The sequence below is a fragment of the Prionailurus viverrinus genome, chromosome B2 (assembly GCF_022837055.1).
Source record: "Prionailurus viverrinus isolate Anna chromosome B2, UM_Priviv_1.0, whole genome shotgun sequence".
In the NCBI taxonomy this organism is placed as follows: domain Eukaryota; kingdom Metazoa; phylum Chordata; class Mammalia; order Carnivora; family Felidae; genus Prionailurus; species Prionailurus viverrinus.
The window spans coordinates 105,797,743-105,823,462 of NC_062565.1; the positions used below are offsets into that span (position 1 = coordinate 105,797,743).

At 35.2% G+C, this 25,720-nt stretch overlaps 1 protein-coding gene across 3 annotated transcripts in view; it reads left to right on the plus strand.

The window, feature by feature from the left end:
• The first annotated feature begins 463 nt into the window (after positions 1-463).
• Positions 464-25,720, plus strand: part of KPNA5 (karyopherin subunit alpha 5) — a 55,523-nt gene continuing 30,266 nt past the window's right edge. The window contains exons 1-8 of one of the 3 annotated variants that reach the window (XR_007152485.1): positions 464-822; positions 6,544-6,677; positions 8,336-8,437; positions 8,557-8,656; positions 10,175-10,269; positions 11,244-11,375; positions 13,527-13,615; positions 23,422-23,521. Coding sequence is in view for 2 of the 3 variants with exons in the window: in XM_047860604.1 (XP_047716560.1) it covers positions 819-822; positions 6,544-6,677; positions 8,336-8,437; positions 8,557-8,656; positions 10,175-10,269; positions 11,244-11,375; positions 13,527-13,615; positions 23,422-23,521 (756 nt within the window). In the remaining variant the exon portion in view is untranslated. Of the gene's footprint in view, positions 823-1,457; positions 1,529-6,543; positions 6,678-8,335; positions 8,438-8,556; positions 8,657-10,174; positions 10,270-11,243; positions 11,376-13,526; positions 13,616-23,421; positions 23,522-25,720 lie in introns of those variants that run through there. The other 2 variants (XM_047860604.1, XM_047860605.1) reach the window with 2 other exon arrangements.

Sequence of the window (25,720 nt, forward strand, 5' to 3'; positions counted from 1 at the left end):
TCTTCAGGGCAGCTATCATGTGTTATCTACTATACTCTGTGCCCAGCATCACTTCTGGAAACAGATCTTTTCAATACTGTTTGTTGAACTCCAGAGTGGATTACAAAGCTTATGTGTGTTATAGTAATTTAGAGTTCTTTATTTGGAATTATTCATGTATCAATGACTATTTTTTGGTCAAAAATCCACAGATATTATAGAATCCAAATTTTAAATAAATGGCAAATTGAAAAGCTTGAAACAAACCAGCAGGACATAGGAAGAGGTTTAATGAAGCTTAAGGAGAGCCTCAGTAAATCTCCACGAGGTTGGAATTTTTCCAGAGTGCACACTATTTCAGCTCCAATATCTAAAACAGTGCCTAGCACAGATTAGGCTCTCCATCAATACGATCTTGTAGGATGAGTGACTGAACAAACAAACCAAAAGAACGAATGAGTGAATGAATGAGAGCTCCCATAGAAGACTTAGGGCAGTAGAACTCATTGCTGCCACAGCTACCGCGCCCGATTGAAATCCCGGAGTCAGCGCAGGTACCGGCTCCTCCTTCGGTGGGTGGAGCTCTGCGCTCGCTTCTCTCCGCCCCTCTGCCGGTCGGTGCAGCCGCCGCCACCACGGCCGCCGCGGTCGCCGCTTGCAAGGGCTTCTGGGAGCCGAGTCTCGGGGTCTCGGGGAAGGGGCGCAGGTAGCCGCCATTTTGAGCTGCGAACCTTGTCGCTACGCTCGACGCTAGGGGCGGAGTGGCGACCCCACTGTTACCTGCAGCGGACGCCGCAACCGGGGACTGGGAAGTTAGTGCAGCGGATCGTGCCACATTAATGGGTAAGTGGGAGTGTTACAGGCCAGTTTGGGTGAAGCTTGGGTTTGGTCCCTTTGGAGGTTGCTGGTTCCAGGGGTCACTGTATTTAGCCCTTTCCTTGCGAAGGTTTGAGGACCAGGCCATTCTGCCAGGGTTTTTTGCAGGGTTCCCTAAGGGACACATTGGTGGCGGGGGCGTGGCAGCCGGACCTTTTCCTTGCTGACGCGACGGTGCGGGGGGATTACAGATCCTCGCAGCCAGCCGGGCTGGCCCTCGGAAGGAGCCTTAAACGGCCGAGCTCATCCTGCCCGGTGCCGCTTCACCGTGCCTTGGTAGCTCCGTTCTCGGAGGTACACGGTCTGGTCAAATGTTGCCCTTCAGTCCTGGGACTTAGCGTCTGTGTGGGTCCGGCAGCTTATTAGAAGTTCCACAGTGTCCAGAATACCGCACGGGTGGCCCCGGGGGCCTACTTGTCGCACGCTCGCGGTCCGCCAGCTTCCCTCCTCCACCTGGATGTCGACGCGGGACTGGGTGGGATAGATGCTTCTAATAGCTCCGTTCCAAGATGAAAATTTAACAAGTGTTTCCTCGGTAATGCATGAGAGGCGAAGGATTCGAAAGGTGTGCAACGAGATAGTGATACTTCAAAAGAATATGACATCGGCATTTACTCTTAGGCTTTTAAAAGCATTTTACGTCTGACTTGATGTCTCTTAATTACAGCACTCAGTAAGCGATTTTCTTTTTTGGTAAACAAGAAACAGCCTTATCCTTTAGCTCTTTAAGTACTGCTTGTTTGGTTATAGGGGCTGTAGTCGGAACACTTACCCCTTTGTACCAGCCTTATATTTTTACTAATACGCATCCAGACCCGTAGAAATGGAGGCTTTAGGGGCACAAGAAATTCCGTTAATATATATTAGAAGAAGTTCAAAATGCAATTACTTGCCCAACCTCAAAACAGTTTTACAAAAAGCTGAGTGAAAAATAAGCTTATAACTGGGAGAAGAGAGAGAGAGAGAGAAAGAATCTCTGTTCTGCAGTCTCAAAGTATCTGAATGGCATTTCTTATATTTAAAATAACTTGTATGAGATGGTAACCTTTGAAGTAGTCTTTAGAGTTATTTTACATAAAAGGGAACAATCCTCTCTGGTGAGGTACCTTTAGAGATTGTTCTTGGACTATATGTCTCCTTTAAAGCAATTGCAATGAGGATGCAGGTGTTAAATAGTTAGTACCAGAAAAAGGAACAAATGATACATGAGTTGTTGGGGGTAGATTTTATTTGGTTAACATTTATATTAAAGATTTTAATGTGGGCACCTAGATTAATGATTAATTAGAAGTAGTGTCCAGTGTGTAGGCTGGAGAGGCACAAGGTAACTGAAGTAGATGTGGGGAGAAAATGCTAGAACTTGTTTCTTTACCTTTTAAAACTATTCTATAAAAATTTTTTCTATTTGTGAATTTTGTAATGGGAGAGATTATTAGGCTAGTAATACTTGTATATAAATAAAAAAACATTGAGGATGAATACACAAATTTATTTATTTATTTATTTATTTATTTATTTATTTATTTATTTAGAGGGAAGAGCACAAGTGGGAAAGGGGGAGAGGGAGAGAGAATCCCAAGCACGCTCTGCACTCTTAGCCTGATGTGTTGTGGGGCTTGATCTCATGAAGTGTGAGATCATGACCTGAGCCCAAATCAAGAGTTTGATGTGTAACTGACTGAGGCACTCATGCGCCCCTGCACAAACATATTTTGCATGCGTAAGGATATGTGATCAAAAAAAGATTAGAGGCCGATGGCCTCGAAAAGCCTAATGTGTAGGTGATAAACATTAAGAGGCTTATTACTATGAACATTTCATTTTGCTAAAATATTTTATATTTATTGAGCATAAGTCAACAACTGATGTTGAAGTCCAATTTGTTCTGTAGTGAACTCATCTTTTTCTCATCTCAGAGCCAAAGCTCTTATTAATGAGCCAGAATGTTTATATCTGAAATACTTAGGGAATACTGCTGCACACTGTTTTTATTAATTAAGTTAGATTGAGCTGTTTCTAATGATAAGTATTTGTAGGTCCACACAGTATTGTTGAAATCAATTCATTAATTATTTTAAAGAAGGATTTTGGTCGAGTATAAATATACCTTAATTGCTATGATGTACATGTGTTAAGTTCAGAGGCACAAAGTATCTTTCAAATCATTCTGAAGTGCTCAGCCTATTCCATTCTACTTTTAGCTCCACCACTAATGAAATTTCTCTCACTGTCTTTACCAGTGACCTAATTATCAAATCTGATGCCTTGTGTGGCACCTGGCTTATTGTAGGCACTTAGATTTGCTGGATGAATCAAAGAATGAATAAATCAAGTGGTCTGTTTTCAGTGCTACTATAAATTAAATACAACCTTGTCTTTTGAATTCTCTTCTTTTTCCTCTTTCTTCTGGTTCTCTTATTTCTCTGACCTATTTCTTTTTGGTCCTTTGTTCCTTTTCCCACTAAGAGATAAACATCCTCAAGATTTCAATCCTTGGTCACCTTTCTTTTATAGCTCTACATGATCTTGGATTATCAATTAGGATTCTTCCTGAGGTTTGGCCCATATTTTTAACCATCTATAGGTCTAAATCTCCTGTATGTGTCCTAAGTATTATAAATTGAACACATTTAAAATGAAAGTTACTATACATGTATTAGAATGGCTACAATTAACAACAACAAAATTCTGGCAGTACCAACTGTAGCAGAACAAAGAGCAACAGGAACTCTTACACATTGCTGATGAGAGTACAAAATGGTACAATACTTTGCTGTTTGGCAGTTTCTTATAAAATGGGAGGCATAAACTTACCATGTTATCCATCAGTCCTACTTCTAAATATTTACCTGAGAGAAATGAAAACATATTTACACAAAAACCTGTACATGAATATTTATAACATTTATTCATAATTGTACTAAATTAGAAACAACCTAAATGTCCTTCAACTAATGAATCGAGCAACTGTGATAGAAGCATGCAATTGAATACTACTCAACAATAAGGAATGAATTATTGATATATGCCAACAATATGGATCTCATAGCTACACTATGCTAAATGAAAGAAGCCAATTCAAGACTATACACTGTTTTTATTCCACTTACTGTGAAATTCAGGAAAAGTCAGAACTGTGGAGATAGAGAACAAGTCAGTGATTGCCAGGTATTAAGGGTGGAGGAGGGGCTAATTGGAGCAGCATGAGGAAGTTTTTTATTTTTTATTTAAAAAAAAAATGTTTTTTAATGTCTGTTTACTTCGGGGGGGGGGAGGGGCAGAGAGAGAAGGAGACACAGAATCTGAAGCAGGCTCCAGGGTCTGAGCTGTCAGCACAGAGCCTGACCTGGGGCTCAAACCCACGAACCGAACTGTGAGATCATGACCAGAGCCAAAGTCGGATGCTCAACTGACTGAGCCACCCAGACACCCCAGCATGACAAAGTTTTTTAGGGGTCATGGAGCTGTTTGTATCTTGATTGTGATGGTTTTATGCTGTGCATTTGTCAAATTCATAGAACTTTATACCAAAGGAGTGCTTGTTTTACTGTATGTAACTTTAAAAAGAAAACAGTTCATTGTTTTCATCTCAAAAACAAGCTAGCAATCAGACAAAACCATCCCTCTGATACACCATCTGTATTCCCTGTCTTGGCTTATTTTGTCATTGTACTGAAATAGCTCAAGCTGAAAACCATTGGGTTTCCTAAACTCCTTTTTCTTATTCACCTCATATTTCTTATATTTATTTGGTCTCTTATTCTTTTTGAATCAATTTCTGCAATGTTTCTGGAATCAACAGTCTTCTACATTTCCAGTGTAACTATTAATTTAGTTCTGGTCTTCATCATCAAAGTTCAAAACAATCTTCTCTTTAATTTCTTTAATTCTGTTCCTTAGGATCAAATCCAAATTTCTCAACCTCATTGCAGGAACCATAGGTGTTCTTAGTTACATTTCTAGCTTTATCTCCTGCCTTTTCTCCCATGAATCTTGTTTAGGCACACTTAATTTCTTACTGTTTTGTGATTATGCCAGTTTTCTGCAAGAACTGTGCCTTTGCATGTATTCCCTCTGCTTGAAATGCTTGTTCCTTCCCTTTCTCTTTTCATCCTCTTTCCTGGCAAATTCTTGCTCTTCCTTTAAGATAACTGTGAAGATTTTCAGAGCTCCCTGAGGCACAGTTAGCTGCTTGGTCTTCTGGGCTTTCACGGGATTCAATGCACATGTTTCAGCTACTCTACTAATTACAGTATAATTTGCTACTTCATTAGTCTGCCTTTGACATCAGAGATAGCAGATAAATGCCAACCTTCTTTTTCTTCTGTTCACTTCATAGTGTTAATTGATCACAATATTCTCTTTGGTTTCTGAAAGTAAAATTATTATATTATTTTAAATGTAACATGTTACATAAAATACTGTAAGTGCATTTGTAAGAAAATGTTTATATAAATGTTAATGTTTTTAAATACATTTATAATAAAACTACTTAAAAATATATAAGTATTTCAGCATTTAAAAAGAACTAATTATACCATAGTACTGCAAACTAGTATTGTAGTCATGACTGAAGTCATGACCCATGCAGCCTTAGTTTGTTTTTTTTTTTTAATTTTTTTTAACATTTTATTTTATTTTCGGGGGGAGACAGAGCATGAACAGGGGAGAGGCAGAGCCACCAACTGAGCCACCAGGCGCCCCCAGTCTTAGTTCTGAAGGCAGCACTTTAAGTAAATAAAAGAAGCCAGACCCCCCAAAATATTTGACCTGTGCTTACTGAAGCCTAATACCATGTTCCCTTGAAAATAAGGTATTTCATTCTGGCCATTTCTTGATCTTGTTGGTAGCATAACTTAGGAGGTTTTTTTTTTCAATTCTTTTTTTTTTTTTAAATGTCGTTGGAGCCGCCTGGGTGGTTCAGTTGGTTAAGGATCCAACTGTGGCTCAAGGTATGATCTTACGGTTCATGGGTTCGAGCCCCACGTCTAGCTCTCCGCTGACAGCTGAGAGCCTGGAACCTGCTTTGGATTCTGTGTTTCCCTCTCTCTCTGCTCCTCCCCTGCTTGTGCATGCACACACTCTCACTCTCAAAATAAATAAACATTAAAAAATAAACAGTTTTTTTAAAACAATTATTATTATTTACTTATTTTGAGAGAGAGAGAGAAAGAGAGAGAGAGAATTCCAACCAGGCTTTGCCCTTCAGCGCAGAGCCTGATGTGGGGCTCCATCTCACAAACCATGACATCATGAGCTGAGCCAAAATCAAGAGTCAACTGCTTAACCGACTGAGCCACTCAGGCACCCCTAGAAGTTTTTTACCCAACTATTTCATGATTGATAATTTCCTGGCTGACAGTGAATGTAAGACGTTTCCTACTTCAGAAAGGTTAAAACAGCAGGCTTTGTGGAGTGCGTCTTAAAACCAGTGAAGTTAGGGTAATGACTTTATCTGTGTTTAGACCAAAATCTATTATTTGTTTGATAGTTTAGTCCTTAAAATATTTGGTCCTTTTGGTCCAATTTTGTTATGGGAATGAGGGAATGTATTCTTTGTACATGATCTTTAGAATGGATTTTGTAATTCTATTTAAGCAGTAAGCATGAACTTAGTTTCCCTAGAGTAAACATTTCATGTTGTTTTGAGAGTTACAAGTATCTGTTTTCTTCTCTCCTAACCTTAAGATGCCATGGCTAGTCCAGGGAAAGATAACTATAGAATGAAAAGTTATAAGAACAAAGCCCTAAACCCCCAAGAGATGCGCAGACGAAGAGAAGAAGAAGGAATACAGCTTCGAAAACAAAAAAGGGAAGAACAGGTAGGTGTTTCAAAATATTTAATTCTGTTTATCACAAAACTGTATAGATTTTAGAAGTTGCGTTATTATTGCTTATTTTTAGATAATTTTAAATGAAAAAGTGTTTTAAGAAATTGAATATAAGCCTATCCTTTAATTTGTTAGACTCCAGGAGTAATTCATGAATCAGAAACCTGTACTATTTTTAATCATTGAGAGGAACAGCTTTTCTGTTCTATTGATAAAACTTTTCTGTTAATTATATTTTATCCCAGTGCTAAGGATTTTTTACCCTTAAGCCTGTTTAGATCACTTCTGTTTGTCATTGTAAAATTCTTCCCCCCAAAAAATTGTATTCATTTGTTGCTTTGTGGTTTTCACAGTTCTTGCTTTTAAGTTAATTGTAGTCATCTTCCTATGCTGATCATACTGTTCCTTCTGTAGTCTCATTAGCCAGCTAGATCTCTAAGACTTCTCTGTTCTGAACTTTGTATATGTGACATAAGGAATAGAAACATCATTAGAAAGAGTGCCTCTCAATGCTTTTCATTCCAAGTTATACTTAAGTTTAGAAATATTTATAAGTAATTAAGAGGGTATAGTCTTCACATGCGTAAATTAAAACTAATGTGCAGAAAGGGCTAGCAATGAAGAAAGTAGAGAAAGACCCTGTTTTATAAATATGATTTGTCATCTCCCTATCTGTATTATCTAGCACAGTCCTAACTATATTATAGTAGGAACTCAAAAAAAAATTTAAAAAAATCTGTTGAGTGAATGATTAGAAAGAACTATACTGGCTGAAGAAGAGTGGTAATTATTTAGCTATCAAAAAGAATATGATACCAGAAATTTTCCTCTCTATTTTGATATAGGAAATGTATCTATACATCCTACTCAGTGACTTCTCTATGCTTTATTTCTCTTATCTTTTTTTTCTTTATTTTTTTTTTTCACTTCTGAAATAATGAGGATAGGGCCATCTTTCCTGAGAGTTGTTCTCTATTCCTTATTAATCTGATATACTAAGTGTGTTAATATGCCACATTATTTTTCTCAGGTAACTAATTTGCTTTTTTATTAAGATTTCTTGGATGGGGCGCCTGGGTGGCGCAGTCGGTTAAGCGTCCGACTTCAGCCAGGTCACGATCTCGCGGTCCGCGAGTTTGAGCCCCGCGTCGGGCTCTGGGCTGATGGTTCAGAGCCTGGAGCCTGTTTCAGATTCTGTGTCTCCCTCTCTCTCTGCCCCTCCCCCGTTCATGCTCTGTCTCTCTCTGTCCCAAAAATAAATAAACGTTGAAAAAAAAATTTTTTTAAAAAGATTTCTTGGAAAAATTTTTGAAAAATTTTTAGACATCTCATACACTAGTGTGAGCATATGTGCTTTTACAAGTACTATAAAACATAAATGTGTACTGCACTGAAGGGACCCGCCATTGGTAAAAGATCTGAAATTAAGAATGACTTAGAGCAATCTGCAGGATAGAGGCTAACCTAGCTTGGAAAGTTTAACTTCTCAAAGATTATTAAGGTCTTCATGGCATAGTGATTGAGAAACACCTAAAATATTTGGAATTTTAAATGATAAGATTATTAGTTTGTTTTGTACACTTAAATGAAAAATATAATTGTATGGGAATTCAGTGTTTTATGTATAAAGTGTTTGTTCTTTATTACAGCTGTTCAAACGCAGAAATGTCTCTTTGCCCAGAAATGATGAATCTATGCTAGAAAGTCCAATCCAGGATCCAGATATCAGTTCCACTGTACCTATTCCAGAGGTAGATATTACAAAAATATATTTCAGATTATACTTCAATAATATTTTGGAGGTAGTGGATACAACAAATATTATTCATATAAAATATGTAAATGATAAATTATATTTTCTGTGTTTTAGGAAGAAGTTATCACCACAGATATGGTTCAGATGATTTTTTCTAATAACGCTGATCAACAGCTTACAGCAACACAGAAATTTAGAAAGCTGCTTTCTAAAGGCAAGAATTATTATTTTACGAATTGATTTTTAATAAGCAATTTAATTTAGCACATTTATCTTATAAAACCAGAAAATTTAATCATTGAATAAAAGAAGGCTATGGGTCATTACTTTTCCTAGATCAACATGATAAAATAAGCTTTAAAATTTGCTAATGCTAATGGATAATGAACTGAACTTGTAATGACACGATTTAAAATTGATGTCACTTTTTTTTCCCTCCAAATTTTTATTTAAATTCTAGTTAGTTAACATATAGTGTATATTGGTTGCAGAAGTAGAATTTAGTAATTCATTGCTTACATATAACCTCCAGTGCTCATCATAACAAGTGCTCTCCTTAACCCATCACCCATTTCAGTATGCTTATTTGATATTACAAGATTCTGCACTAGAGTTTTATTTATTGGATTTTTTTTTAAGGCACTCTTCTTTGTACATCTTAATTTTTCTTTAAAATGTACTTTTATATAAGATATATTTTTGGAGGGGGTCCCTGGATGGCTCAGTCGAGTAAGTGTCCAACTCTTGATTTTGGCTCATGTCATGATCTCACAGTTAGTGAGTTTAAGCCCTATGTCAGGCTACACAGTGATAGCGCAGAGCCTGCTTGGGATTCTCTCTCTCTCCTTCTCTGTCTTCCCCTCCCCTGCTTGTGCACACACACGCTCTCTCTTTTCTCTCTCAAAATAAAAAACTTTTTAAAAAATATCTATTTTTTATAATAAAGTTAATTAATTAATTTTTTTTTTAAGTAGGCACCACACCCAGCATGGCGCTTGAACTCACTCAAAACCTGGAGCTCAAGAGTCTTATGCTATACTGACTGATAAATAAGGAACACTAACCGAGAAGTTGCTGGGGAACCATAAGAATATACTTTTTGTTGAAACCAAGGGAGAAGAAAGACTTTTTGGTACTTAGATTGCCAATCGCTAAAATATCTTGGTTTTATTTTTGCGTATCTTTGTTTGAAAATTTCCTAGAGATTTTGTGGTTCTCAAAAGTCCTCTGCATTTCATGAAAATTTATGAAGAATACTAATAGTTCAGTAGCATTTCTGTAAATAATGGATTATACTCTGACAAAATGGAATATAACTTGACTGGAAAGCATTAGACAATGGTTGACAGGGAAGGGGACATCCCTGGAAAGTGGAGTATGCTTATAAAGAATTAGAGGGAACATTATCTTTCAGTTGGTGTTTCGAATGTTAGACTGAAATACTCCATGTTGTGAAGGTGACCTTTGAAATAGCCTTCAACTTACAAAATTAAATATTTGTATAGGAAATATTTTAGGATTTGTCTTACTGTGGTCAATGTAAAAGAATTTGCTTTGCAGTAAACATTGCAATTAGGAGAACATTTATTTACTTCAATTACATATACCTGAGGCTTTTAAACTTGGTCAGTGAAACCTAGGAAAGTTATTTTGTGCGTCCTGTTAATTGACACTGGGACCAGATTATTGTCTTTTTGTGTCATGTAATAACTTAATTCTTTTTAATTTTTAGAACCTAATCCACCAATTGATCAGGTTATACAGAAACCAGGAGTTGTACAGAGATTTGTGAAATTTCTTGAAAGAAATGAAAATTGTACTTTACAAGTGAGTTCTAAAGTTTTCTTTCTTAATTCTTTCCAGAAATAACATGTGATTAAAGTTTCTAGTGAAAGTAAGTTCTACAGTACTGAATATATTTAAGCATTCAGGAATAAAGGGAGAGGTGGTGCCACCTGTCTGGCCCTGGTCATGTTTGCAATGCTGGTTTCTCCTAGGAACGTTTGTACTGTTAAACAATTTTGGAAAAAGTATATAAAATCATTGTTAATTTAATAAAAATTTTGTAGCTGTCAACCTTTAATAAATTTTTTGTTTTAGAAAACCTCAAATTAAAATATTAATGGGTAAATTTTTTTGACCCTTAGCTAATTAGGGTTGTAACATTATAGTATAAGCTCTTTTACCTCTTAAAATATTTTTATGTGATTAAGTTTTTTTTTTTGAAAAAAAAAAAAAAAAAGAACTAATCAATATAATTTACTAATTATAAAAAGTTAGGTTTGTCCAAAAGAGCATTGCTTCTGTTAGAATACCTGACTCTTTAATACTCAACATTAGTTTTGTGAATTATAATTTCAGATGTGTTCATTTATTGTTCATGATTTTATACATTTTCATTATATTTTTTTCAGTTCTTATTTTTCCAGATTGAGTCTTTTTTTTTTTAATGTTTTTATTATTTAGTTTTGAGAGAGAGAGCAGGGGAGGGGCAGAAAGGATGACAGAGGATCTGAAATAGGCTCTGAGCTGTCAGCACAGAGCCTGCTGTGGGGCACAGACTCACAAACCTTGAGATCATGACCTGAGCCTAAGTTGAACGCTCAACCGACTGAGCTACCCAGGCGCCCCAGATTGAGTCCTTTTTTAAAATTAAGAATTTTTATTTATGAAATCTGATTAATTTTACTAGTTGTAAATCAGTCTTCCAGGTTGTTCAGCTAAGTCTTTACTCTCCCTCTTTCCTTTCTTTTTGACATTTCTTTGGTGCTCTCACTTATTCTACTTCTATTTTTCCTTAGTTTGAAGCTGCATGGGCATTAACTAATATAGCATCAGGAACTTTTCTGCATACCAAGGTAGTGATTGAAACTGGAGCTGTTCCAATTTTTATCAAACTTCTTAATTCAGAACATGAAGATGTGCAAGAACAGGTATATGTTTCTAATATGAATGGTTATGTTTACTAGATTTTCATGTTTTCTTGAGAGTTGCATGTGCGTTTCATTTCTTAAAACACAGTAATTTCTATTTGGTGTCAAATTAGAATGAAAGTAGAATGCACTGTCTCAGGCATAATCCTGGGTTCTCTGTAAGTATGATCTCAACTATCAAAAATTACTGTTCCCATGTATAACAGAGCATACTGAGACCCAGAAAGTTAGTAATTTACCCAAAGTCACAGTGAATGGCTGAACCAAGTTTTAAACCTGGGCTGGTCTGACTCCTTATTCTTTGCTTGTCCATAGGTTATTTTGTTGTTGTTGTTGTTGTTTTTTAAATATCGCATTATTTTTAATAGAACTGTTTTAAAATAAACATAAATAAATTCTCATAGTTGTTGTAAGAGGGAAATTTTAATCACATATGATTTGTACCAACAAAAGAAAATAAAATGTGGTATTTTTGTTTTGAACTGTTTTTATGGCAAATTTATCTGTTGTCCATTCATCTGTTTAGTTTTATATATACAGTATATGGGGTTTTCCCCCCACATAGCATTGATATTAGGAGCCTTTTCTAATGACATTAATTATTCTTCTAAGAAGATTTATTGATTACTCATTATCTAGTCAGATATATACCATAATTTGTTATCTATCCCTCAGTTATATTATACATCGTGTTATTTCTAGCTTATTAATGTTACTGATATGTGAGGAACATTATATATCAATCTTTATCCGTCTCTTGATTATTTCATTAGGAAAAATGACTTAATTATGGTAAAAGAAAAAATTTTAAGTTCTTATTACATATTTCAAAGTTGACCTCCAAAAAAGTTATATGTATTGATTTCCCCACCAATAGGATATCGATTCCACAGGGTGAAAAATATCATTAATTTAAAAGAGTTTTCTTAAGGTAGCTATATATGGCTTACTTGGTTAAAGCACCTATCTCATAAAAGATCTTTCTTTTTTTTTTTTTAAGTTTATTTTATTTATTTTCAGAGTGAGACAGATGGGGAGGGTTAGAGGGAGAGGGAGAGAGAGAGAATCCCAAGCAGGCTCTGCAATGCCAACACAGAGCCCCAACGCAGGGGTTGAACTCATGAGCCATGAGATCATGACCTGAGCCAAGATCAAGAGTTGGACACTTAACCGATTGAGCCACCCAGTGCCCCTTATAGAAGGTTTTTCTTAAAAAAATAGAAAATAGGGGTGCCCGGGTGGCTCAGTCGGTTAAGCATCCGACTTCGGCTCAGGTCATGATCTCGCGGTCCATGAGTTCGAGCCCCGCGTCGGGCTCTGTGCTGACCGCTCAGAGCCTGGAGCCTGTTTCAGATTCTGTGTCTCCCTCCCTCTCTGACCCTCCCCCATTCATGCTGTCTCTGTCTCAAAAATAAATAAACGTTAAAAAAAAAATAAAAAATAGAAAATAAACTTAGGTCTACAGTTGATGTTAAAAATATTAACTCATGTTTTAAATGTTAAAACTTTGTCAATTGAAAAACGTAACTTATGTCTACTTGTGTACTTACTTGAAAAATTTGAATAAGAATATAATGAAATGATGATTTGTATTTGTAGAATTTATCATTTAATTGAAGTTTAATAAGTGAATCTTTATTTCCAATTATTTAAAAAAATTATGATGAACCTGGACTAATTCTAAACTTATTTTCAAAGATCAATCCCAAGCCAATTCTTATATTAGCTTTACCTTACTTTTCTGTGTTTTGTGTCTCCTTCCCTTTTTTTATAAATCAGTCCCTTCTCAGTGAGTGGATTCCTTGGCATAAGAGCAAACCTCTAGTATAAGTAATTAAATAATTCACTAAATTAATATATCTTATCTGAACCCATGTAGATTTGGAGTAGACAGTCTCTTTGTTGAACAGAATAAACATTTCACTAGTATGTAATGAAAAAATTGTTTAATGCCCAATCCTTGAGTTTGACTAAAAATATTAGTAAATGGCACTTTTAAACTTTTCTTACTGTCCATCTAGAATGTTTTGTTTTTTTAAACATCTTGGAAGCTATTACTTTGTTCATTCTGTACTAAAATCTTATTTGTAAGAGAAAGCATCTTATTTAAGATATTGTTGTAACAGGATATCTCTTTCTCATTTTTCTAAGGCTGTTTGGGCACTTGGCAATATTGCTGGTGACAATGCTGAATGCAGAGATTTTGTTTTGAATTGTGAAATACTTCCACCTCTTTTAGAGTAAGTACTTTATCACAAATGAATACTAGTTTTGGGAAAAAAATTATATTCTGCAGTATATTTCTGTATACACAATTATGTTCTTCAGTGATGCTTTTAAATTTGGCCTCTGTTTAGCTGTACCAAGAGTAATAGCTTGAAAGTAGATTAAAAATGTTTCTACTTTTATCGTATCCATCTTTATTTTTTCTTAAGCAATACTTAACAGTGTTCATTGTGTGCTTGATGCTTACTGTGCTGAAATAATTCTATAAATGAGGATATAAGTAGTTGCACTACAATAAAAATTTAAGTTTTGCTAAAGCATGGAATCTTTAGTGCATGAACAGATGATGTATTTAGGATATCAGGTTTTTATATTTGATTTTGAAATGTTCAGAGAACAAAGATCGTAAGAGATTTTTCTTTCAGAGTTAGAATTTTACTTAAACGATTTATCTAGTGGTTTCTTTTTCAAATACATTACACGTTTTTTTTTAAAAGCAATTATTCTAAATCCTTTACAGAAATTTCATAAAATTATTTGAAAGTTAAATTCCTTTATTCATCCTGGCTACCTATCACTAAAAAGATCTTTTTTTAGGCTAATTGCCACTGGCAAGTAGTGAAAAAGAAAAAAACTAGTTGAGATGGTTGAAAGGAAAAATTTTGTCATTTCTGTGCTATCAGTCATTCTCTCCAAGCTGAAAAATTGAATAGGAAGAATAAACTTTAGATACTAGTTTGCAAAAGATATTTTATTCTTTTAGAGAGAGTAACTTTCCATGAATAGAGTGATTTCTCAGCATTTCACTCAATAACATCGAATATTTAGTATGTACAGGCCACTGAACCACTTGCTATGTCATTAACTTTGGGCTTGTTCAAAGTTAATGTTCCAAAGTGTTGGAGAATTTAGCTGAGCTATAAAATAAAATACTGATTTAGAGTTCAATATCAGAGTTATTTTGAATTTCATACTGTTAAAAGTGTCTCTTAAATTTTCAATTTGAGATTTTTCTGGCCTGATTATAGGGTTTGTAGATTAATTGAGCACTTTGTTTCTTTCTACTTTTGCTGTTTCATTTTCTTATTTGTTAGTATTTCAAGTTGGTAATGGTTTATGAAATAATATGTAAGCATTTCTTAATTCTGATTCCTTTAAATGTTTAAGGAAATTTTAATCATGACCAAAGAAACAAAACAAAACAAAAAAATAAAGCTCTAAAGGAGAACAAAAGCACCCAGCTAAATAGTTATAAGCATAATAAATTTCAGAAAAAGAATAGGCTTAAAAAGTAAGTCTCAGTTTCATTAAAAAATTGAGAAAGATAGTGAAAAAGAAATTATGTCAACTTAGCTACCAGATGCATACACTTTAATTGGGCCAAAGGATGAAAGTTATTAGCTTAAAAAAGATTATGGATTATCTGTTGTTCACATTGAAGTTCACATTTTAGTTGATAAGTAAATGTAAAACTTCTGTTAATGGTTTTATCAATTCTGTTTGAGTTTTAATTTGTTTTACTTTACTTCATTTGATATCAGTAAATATAACTTTTCAGTAAACATAAACCTCTCGGTAAATGTAAACTTCTTACTACTATAGACTTCATATACTGACGCATTTGTTGTTTTAATTTAGTTCAACTTTAATTTATATAATAACCCCATTAATATAGTTAAAGAAGAGTAGTATACAACAGAGCTTGGACAACTGCAGTCCTCAGGCCAAATCTGGCCTGCTTCCTGTTTTGTAAATTAAATTTTATTCTAACATAGTCATTCCCATTTGCTTACTTAATATCTATGGTTGCTTTCATGCTATGTCAGCACAGTTGAATAGTTACTACACAGAAAGGTGTGCAAAGCCTAAAATATTTATTTAAAAAGTTTCTCAATCCCTGATATAAAATGTCAATATAATTATTTTATTTCTAAATGTGTTACGATTTTAGGGGGTTTCAAAGACTGTAGGAAGACATGTAGAACAGATTTTGTTTTTATATATGATAAAAGATAATATAACAAAATTACTATTTTGACTGTTTTAAAATATACAGTTCACTGGCATTAAGCAGTGTTTTGTACCTATCACAATTATTTAGTTCCAGAAGTTTTAACACCCCAAGCAGAAACTGCATTACCCATTAAGCTGTCATATCCTATTTCCTCACAGCCTCAGCTCTGGGAAATCACTAATCCGCTGTTTCTGTGGATTTGGCTATTCTGGATATTTCATAAAAATGGAATCATACGTTGTGTGACCTTTTGTATCTGGCTTCTTTCACTTAGCATATTGTTTTCAAGGTTCATCCATATTATAGCATGTATCAGTACTTCATTATTTTTGTGGCTGAATAATATTCTATTGTATTTTGTTCCCTTATTCATCAGTTGATGGTCATTGGGGTTTTTCCGCCCACCTTTTGATTATATAGTATTCCTATGAACATTCATTCTTTTTAGGTATATACCTATGAATAGAATTGCTGGGTTGTATGGTAATTCTATCTTTAACTGTTTAAGAATCACCAAACTGTTTTCCATAGCAGCAGTACCATTTTACATTCCCACCAGCAATGTATGAGAGTTTCAGGTTTTCCATATTCTCATCAGCATTTGTTATCTGTTATTCTGATTCTGATTTAAGGCTGTAAGGCGGTATCTCATTTTGCTCTGATTTGCATTGAACATCTTTTCATAGGTTTGTTGGCCATATGTATATTTTCTTTGGAGAATGTTTATTAAGTCTTTTGAATATTTTTTTAAATTTAGTTATTTGTCTCTTTGTTGTGTTACAAGAATAGGGGTGCCTGGGTGGTTCAGTCAGTTGTGTCCAACTTAGGCTCAGGTCATGATATCACGGTTCATGAGTTCGAGCCCCGCATCAGGCTCTGTGATGACAGCTCAGAGCCTGGAGCCTGCTTCGGATTCTGTGTCTCCCTCTCTCCCTGCCCCTCCCCTGCTCACGCTCTGTCTCTCTCTCTCAAAAATAAATAAACATTAAAAAAAAAGATTTCTTCATATATTCTGAATAGATTCTTATCAGGTAAATGATTTACAGTTTGTTTTGTTTTGTTTTGTTTTGTTTTGCGTTTTCTGGGTTGTCTTTACTCTCTTGATAGTGTCCATTGATTCACAAAAGTTTTTTAAATTGATGAAATCCAATGTATCTGTTTTTTCCTTTTGTTGCTTATGCATTTGGTGTTGTATGTAAGAAACCATTGCCAAATTTAAGGTTGTGAATATTTGCCATTATGTTCTCTTCTAAGAATCTTACAGTCTTAGCTCTTATATTTACATCTTTGATCCATTTTGAGTTATTTTTTTTTTTTATATGATGTGAGTTGCATTTGGGCATTCACTTATCCCAGCATGATTTGTTGAACAAAATATTCTTTCCCCGTTGAACAGTCTTGACACCTTTGTTGTAAATGAGTTGACTATACATGTGTGGGTTCATTTCTAGATTAATTCTGTTCCATTGATATATACATCTGTCCTTATGCCAGTACCATACTGTTTTGATTTCAGTACCTTTGTGGTAGATTTTGAAATGAGAACACGTGAGTCCTTCAGTTTTCTTTTTTTGGTTAAGGTTGTTTTAGCTATAGAGGGTTCCTTGCAATTGCATATGAATCTGTTTTCAGGGTACAGAACTGATTAAATTTATTCCTAAGTATTTTATTATTTTTTTGATGGTATTTAGGTGAAATTTGTTCCTGGATTTCTTTTTTGACTTGTTCATTGGTAGTGCTTTGTGATCTAACATACAGTATATCCTGAGGAATGTTTAATGTGCACTTGAGAAGAATATATATTCTGCTGTTACTGAGTTGAATGTTGTATAGGTGTCTTTTATATTTAGTTGGTTTATAGTCTTGTTGAAGTTCTCGGTTTTTTTGCTGATCATCTATCTAGGTGTTCTATCCATTACTGAAAACAGTGTATTGAAGTTTCTAACTATGATTGTTCAACTGTGTATTTCTTCCTTCAGGTGTAACCGTTTTTGCTTTGTATACTTTGCTATGTTGTTAGGTTTTATAAGTTTTAAGTGTTATACCTTCATTATGGATTGATTTTTTTTATCAATATATAGTATTTGTGTTTGTCTCTTAAAATAACTTTTTTTTTTAAGTTTATTTATTTTAAGAGAGAGAGTGAGCGAGCAGGGGGGAAGGGCAGAGAGAAGGAGAGAATCCCAAGCAGGCCCCACATTGTCAGTGCAGAGCCAGACTTGGGGCTCGAACCCATGAACCATAGGATCATGATCTGAGCTGAAATCAAGAGTCAGTGGCTTAACCAACTGAGCCACCCAGGTACCCCACCTTAAAATAATTTTTAACTTGAAGTCTGTTTATCTGATACTAGTATAATTAGTATTTATCTGATTCCATCCTTTCACTTTTAGCCTCTTTGTGCCTTTAAATCTAAAGTGAGTATCTTGTGAAGTTTATTATAGATGGCTTATAGATTGTTGCTTGTTTATTTTCGGGTTTTTTAAAAATGTATTCTGCCAGTCACTGCCTTCTAATTGAAGGCTTTAATCCATTTGTAATCAGCATAAATACTGACAAGGAAGACTTCTGCCATTTTATTGTGTTCTGTATGTTTTATATCTTTTTTGCTTCTCAATTCCTTATTGCCTTCTTTTGTGTTTGATTTTTTGTGGTAAGATATGGTATTGATTCCTTTCTCATCTCCTTTTCTGTATATTTTCTAGTTATTTTCTTAATGATTAATCCAGGGAGTACAGTTAACATCTTAAACTTATAATAACCTTGTTTAAATTAATACCAATTTAATCTCAATCTTATGAAAAAACTTTGCTCCTGTATATTACTGTCCTACCTCCTTTAAGTTGCTATTGTCAAAAATAACATTGTACATTGTATGCCAGTTAACATCGACTTATAATTATTACTTTATTTATTTTTTAAATCCTATAGAAAAAAAAGAAAAATTACAAATCAAAACTACTACCTTTTATATTAACCTATATAGTTATTTTTAGCAGTGTTTTTTTTTTCTTCTGGTTTTGAGTTACTGTTTACTGTGCTTTCAGTTTTAGTTACTTTTGTAAAGCAAATCTACTAGTGACGAATTTTCTCAGCTTTTGTTGTACAGGGAATCTTTTACTCTTTGATTATTTTGAAGGATAGTTTTACATGATATAGAATTCTTGCAGGATATAGAATTCTTAGGTGACAGCTTTTTTTTTTTTTTTTTTTTTTAGCAGATTAAATATAAATTTCATTGCCTTCTGTCCTCCATTGATTTTGATGAGAATTTAGCTGCTGGTCTTAATGAGGAGTTCCTAGTTAGACAAAACAAAGTCAAGCCCCCTGCATCAGTCCTGCAGGCAGCACTCACACAGATCAAAATGGACAGACACAATTTCTCGGAAACATGTCTCTTTAGCTCTATTTTTAGAACCAGGAACTCACAGTGGGAGCTCTAGCTTTCTTCTTCAAGACTGTTGCCAGGGAGTGCCTGGGTGGCTCAGTTGGCTCAGCTGAAACCTTTGACTTCAGCTCAGGTCACGATCTGTCGGTTTGTGGGTTTGAGCGCCACCTCAGGCTCTGTGCTGACAGCTTGCTCAGAGCCTGGAGGCTGCTCCGGATTCTGTCTCCCTTTCTCTCTGCCCCTCCCCTGCTCAACTCTGTCTCTGTCTCTCTCAAAAATAAATAAACATTTAAAAAAAAATGTAAAAAAGACTGCTGCCAGAGTGGGGAGGGAGTTGGGCAAGGGTAAATTATGCTGTTTAAAGCCCACCACATTTTAGCCCTTTCCTATTTAAAAGTTTTCTTTGTAAACTTTTGACTGTTTTCAAGAGTTCTTTCTTTTTAAATATGAAATTTATTGTCAAATTGGTTTCCATACAACACCCAGTGCTCATCCCAAAAGGTGCCCTCCTCAATGCCCATCACCCACTTTCCCCTCCCTCCCACCCTCCATCAACCCTCAGTTTATTCTCAGTTTTTAAGAGTCTCTTATGGTTTGCCTCCCTCCCTCCCTAACTTTTTTTTCCCCTTCCCCTCCCCCGTGGTCTTCTGTTAAGTTTCTCAGGATCCACAGAAGAGTGAAAACATACGGTATCTGTCTTTCTCTGTATGACTTATTTCACTTAGCATAACACTCTCCAGTTGCATCCACGTTGCTACAAAAGGCCAGATTTCATTCTTTCTCATTGCCAAGTAGTATTCCATTGTATACGTAAACCACAATTTCTTTATCCATTCATCAGTTGATGGACATTTAGGCTCTTTCCATAATTTGGCTATTGTTGAGAGTGCTGCTATAAACATTGGGGTACAAGTGCCCCTATGCATCAGCGCTCCTGTAAATTCCTAGCAGTATCCCTTGGGTAAATTCCTAGCAGTCATAAGATAGATCTATTTTTAATTTTTGAGGAACATCCACACTGTTTCCAGAGTGGCTGCACCAGTTTTCATTCCCACCAGCAGTGCAAGAGGGTTCCTGTTTCTTCGCATCCTCTCTAGCATCTGTAGTCTCCTGATTTGTTCATTTTAGCCACTCTGACTGGCGTGAGGTGATATCTGAGTGTGGTTTTGATTTGTATTTCCCTGATGAGGAGTGACGTTGAGCATCTTTTCATGTGCCTGTTGGCCATCTGGATGTCTTCTTTAGAGAAGTGTCTATTCATGTCTTCTGCCCATTTCTTCACTGGATTATTTGTTTTTCAGGTATGGAGTTTGGTGAGCTCTTTATAGATTTTTGGATACTAGCCCTTTGTCTGATATGTCATTTGCAAATATCTTTTCCCATTCTGTCAGTTGCCTTTTAGTTTTGTTGATTGTTTCCTTTGCAGTGCAGAAGCTTTTTATCTTCACGAGGTCCCAATAGTTCATTTTTGCTTTTAATTCCCTTGCCTTTGGAGATGTGTCAAGTAAGAAATTGCTGCGGCTGAGGTCAAAGAGGTTTTTTCCTGCTTTCTTCTCTAGGGTTTTGATGGTTTCCTGTCTCACATTCAGGTCCTTCATCCATTTTGAGTTTATTTTTGTGAATGGTGTAAGAAAGTGGTCTAGTTTCATTCGTCTGCATGTTGCTGTCCAGTTCTCCCAGCACCATTTGTTAAAGAGACTGTCTTTTTTCCATTGGATACTCTTTCCTGCTTTGCTAAACATTAGTTTGCCATACATTTGTGGGTCCAATTCTGGAGCCTTTACTCTATTCCATTGGTCTATGTGTCTGTTTTTGTGCCAGTACAATGCTGTCTTGATGATTACAGCTTTGTAGTAGAGGCTAAAGTCTGGGATTGTGATGCTTCCTGCTTTGGTCTTCTTCAAAATTACTTTGGCTATTTGGGGCCTTTTGTGGTTCCATATGAATTTTAGGATTGCTTGTTCTAGTTTCGAGAAGAATGCTGGTGCAATTTTGATTGGGATTGCATTGAATGTGTAGATAGCTTTGGGTAGTATTGACATTTTGACAACATTTATTCTTCCAATCCATGAGCACGGAATGTTTTTCCCATGTCTTTATATCTTCTTCAATTTCCTTCATAAGCTTTCTATAGTTTTCAGCATACAAATCTTGTACATCTTTGGTTAGGTTTATTCCTAGGTATTTTATGCTTCTTGGTGCAATTGTGAATGGAATCAGTTTCTTTATTTGTCTTTCTGTTGCTTCATTATTACTGTATAAGAATGCAACTGATTTCTGTACATTAGTTTTGTATCCTGCGACTTTGCTGAATTCATGTATCTGTTCTAGCAGACTTTTGGTGGAATCTGTCGGGTTTTCCACATACAGTATCATGTCACCTGCAAAAAGTGAAAGCTTGACTTCATCTTTGCCAATTTTGATGCCTTTGATTTCCTTTTGTTGTCTGATTGCTGATGCTATAACTTCCAACACTATGTTAAACAACAGCAGTGAGAGTGGGCATCCCTGTCGTGTTCCTGATCTCAGGAGGAAAGCTTGCAGTTTTTCCCCATTGAGGATGATATTAGCTGTGGGCTTTTCATAAATGGCTTTTATGATGTTTAAGTGTGTTCCTTCTATCCTGACTTTCTCGAGGGTTTTTATTAAGAAAGGGTGCTGAATTTTGTCAGAAGCTTTTCTGCCTCGATTGACAGGATCATATGGTTCTTATCTTATTAATGTGATGTATCACACTGATTGATTTACAAATGTTGAACCAGCCCTGCAGCCCAGGAATGAATCCCACTTGATCATGGTGAATAATTTTATGTGCTGTTGAATTCAATTTGCTAGTATCTTGTTGAGAATTTTTCCATCCATATTCATCAGGGATATTGGCTTATAGTTCTCTTTTTTTTTCTGGGTCTCTGTCTGGTTTGGGAATCAAAGTAATGCTGGCGTCATAGAATGAGTCTGGAAGTTTTCCTTCCCTTTCATTTTTTGGAACAGTTTGAGAAGGATAGGTGTTATCTCTGCTTTAAATGTCTGGTAGAATTCCCCAGGGAAGCCATCTGGTCCTGGACTCTTATTTGTTGGGAGATTTTTGACAACTGATTCAATTTCCTCACTGGTTATGGGTCTATTCAAATTTTCTATTTCTTCCCGTTTGAGTTTTGGAAGAGTGTGGGTGTTTAGGAATTTGTCCATTTCTTCCAGGTTGTCCAATTTGTTGGCATATAATTTTTCATAGTATTCCCTGATAATTGCTTGTATTTCTGAGGGATTGGTTGTAATAATTCCATTTTCAGTCATGATTTTATCTATTTGGGTCATCTCCCTTTTCTTTTTGAGAAGCCTGGCTAGAGGTTTATCAATTTTGTTTATTTTTTCAAAAAATCAACTCTTGGTTTCGTTGATCTGCTCTACAGTTTTTTTAGATTCTATATTGTTTATTTCTGCTCTGATCTTTATTATTTCTCTTCTTGTGCTGGGTTTGGAGTGTCTTTGCTGTTTTGCTTCTATTTCCTTTAGGTGTGCTGTTAGATTTTGTATTTGGGATTTCTTTTTTTTTTTTTTAATGTTTATTTTGAGAGAGAGTGCTTGCAAATGGGGGAGGGGCAGAGAGGGAGAGAGAATCCCAAGCAGGCTCAGCACTGCAATGCCCACTAGGGGTTAGGCTCCATCTCACTGATTGTGAGATCATGACCTGAGTGGAAACCCCAAGAGTTGGATGCTTAAGTGACTTAGCCACCCAGGTGCCCCTGTCTTCAAGAGTTCTGATAAAGTTGATTCTGACAAAGTTTGCAGATTTTTTTATTGTTGTTTATATATTTTTTTCTAGTGGGGGACAAGCTGCAAAAGTTACCTTCTCTACCATTTTTGCTCATGTCACTACAGAATAGAGGTGTTTTGTTTTTTTTTTAACCTAGTTTCTGAATAGCTGTGGCAGGTTGCAGATCAAATATACTGAGAGACAATCTATTCAGAACCAAACATCTCTTCTCGGTAGCTGATCTGCATTTGATTTGACCCTGTGTACATACCTTGCTTCCTAAAAGTATAATGTATTATTTTCTTGCTAAAAAAAAAAGTAATCTAATACTCCTTTTAAAGTATATAGAAATGAGTCAGTTTTCCATGACACCCTTTATTTTGACATGTTTTATGTCTTGTAAAAATCTGTTCAGATCATAGATTCCAATTTTTAAAAGTAAAGTGGTCATATATATTTTTATTTCTGGGGATATAATTATTTTTAAAATTCCCCTTTCCTAGTTTACCACTTGGGTTTGACTACCTTATGAAATATATTGCGAATTTTTATACTTTATGATACAAAATAGCTAAAGAGAAAAAATGAATGTAAAGTGACAATTTTCTTTTCTTTTCTTTTCTTTCTTTCTTTCTTTTTTTTTTTTTTTTTTTTTTTTTGGCAGGTTATTAACAAATTCAAACAGACTAACAACAACCAGAAATGCTGTATGGGCCCTCTCAAATTTATGTAGAGGGAAAAACCCTCCTCCAAACTTTAGTAAGGTATGAATAAAATATACAAATTAAGGAATCTATCTATAAAAATGTTTAAATCTCCTTATAATAGATTTTTAGAGATTGAAGGAAACATTATGCCTTTTTTTGGTAATTATTTTCTTTATTGACCAGACAATATTGAGATATACAGTGGAAAAGAAGTTTCCCTTCTGCTCTTACTTTACCTCATGATTGCCTCTCAGCAACCATTATCACTTTGTCACTTGATGTTTATGTACGTTAATGTTGACTTTAGAAATCCACTAGTCTAGTTCTTTTCATTTATAGAAAATTGAAGCCCCTAAAAAGGTAAAGGTAATTCATCCAGGTCTACTCTTAGTTGTAAAATCTGAAAAGTAATTAGTCCATGGTGGCTTCTGCTTTCCCAGTGTACTTTTTATCTGTTTAGAATATATTTTTCCCCATCTCCTCATATTCTGCTAAAAGAGTAGATTATTAATAAATTCCCAATCTAGTTCTATTGTCTTACCAATAATATGCTGTTAAAAAAATAGAATGTAGGTAGATTTCTGGGCTATCATTATACTTCTTCTGAATTCAGTATTAATTAAAGAGGAACAAGAGCTCAAAATCTGGTGTGGATTTAGTGATAACGTTTCTGGGTGCAAAAAATAATAAATTCCTTATTCAAAAATATGCATGAATTAGTATGCCTTCTCATTTATGCTTTAACCATTCCAGTTTTAAAAATGGATGATTTGGCCACATTTCATGTGAACTGCCAACACGACTTTAAAATCTCATTGGTACCATGATTCTGTTGATCTTTCTCCACACCCCATAGCATGTTATGGGTTCAATCATAGTTCATAAAATTCTTATACTACCATCTATGCTTATTCTATTCCATGTTTGTTGACAAGTGCATAATATGACTAAAGAGCTAGTTTAAAGCATTGTAAAGTATGCTAAAAGGAGGAACAAAATTATTATTTTAATCAGAAATTTGGTTTAATAGATACATATATTAGAAAAGTTTTGCATAAGTTGTACCACAGCTCCTCGAGGAAGCATATAAAACATTATAAAACAATGTTGCAACAATGGCCTTATTCAGTATAAAAGGATTTTTTATAATTTTCACTTTAATAGTGAAAGAAGAAATGAGTATTTGGACTGTGTATAATACAAGGAAAAGAATATTATGTGGTACACAAGTACCCCTCAAACAGCCTTAAAAAAAAACCTATATAAAAAAGGTGATTATTTGGCATGATCATTATAGAATTGGAAGGAAAGAAAATGTTCATATTTTATCTAAGGAGATGATAAGGATCCATTCAACTGATGGTGGTGAATCTTTCACCAGCTATTTATATGTTTAGACTTGCATGTAGAATTTGCTTGCTAATTATATTTATGGTTTTAGCAATCATAGTAATCTATTTTGCTTCTTAAAAATGCTATTTTAATTGAGATTTTACTCCGTGAACTTTGGTTTATGCATTGCTTTTCATTTTAAATTTCTTTCTTTAAAATACATTACTTTTAAGCGTTTGGGGTTTTGTTGCCTTCCTCTGCTTTTAAAATAGTGTGCATTTGTATGTGTATATTTTTAAATAATAATTATTAGATAGTTGTAAATATATAATTAGTTTAAAATGCCATGTTTGATTTTTCCTTTTTCCTTATTAGTAACAGTATTGGATTATTTTTTTTTTTTTCAACTTTTTAAAATTTATTTTTGGGACAGAGAGAGACAGAGCATGAACGGGGGAGGGGCAGAGAGAGAGGGAGACACAGAATCGGAAACAGGCTCCAGGCTCCGAGCCATCAGCCCAGAGCCTGACGCGGGGCTCGAACTCCCGGACCGCGAGATCGTGACCTGGCTGAAGTCGGACGCTTAACCGACTGCGCCACCCAGGCGCCCCTGGATTATTTTTTTAAATATATATTTATTTATTTTTGAGAGAGAGAAGGAAAGAGAGTGCACAAATGGGATAGGGGCAGAGAGGGAGAGACAGAATCCCAAGCGGCTCAAACTCATGAACCATGAGATCATGACCTGAGCTTAAATCAAGAGTCAGCTGCTTAACCTACTGAGCCATCCAGGTGCCCCTTAAAATATATTTTATATGTATATATATGTGTATGTGCATATTTCCCATTTCATCTTATAATGTATTCAAAAAAAACATGTATTCAAGAGTTGAGATTTGGGGCGCCTGGGTGGCGCAGTCGGTT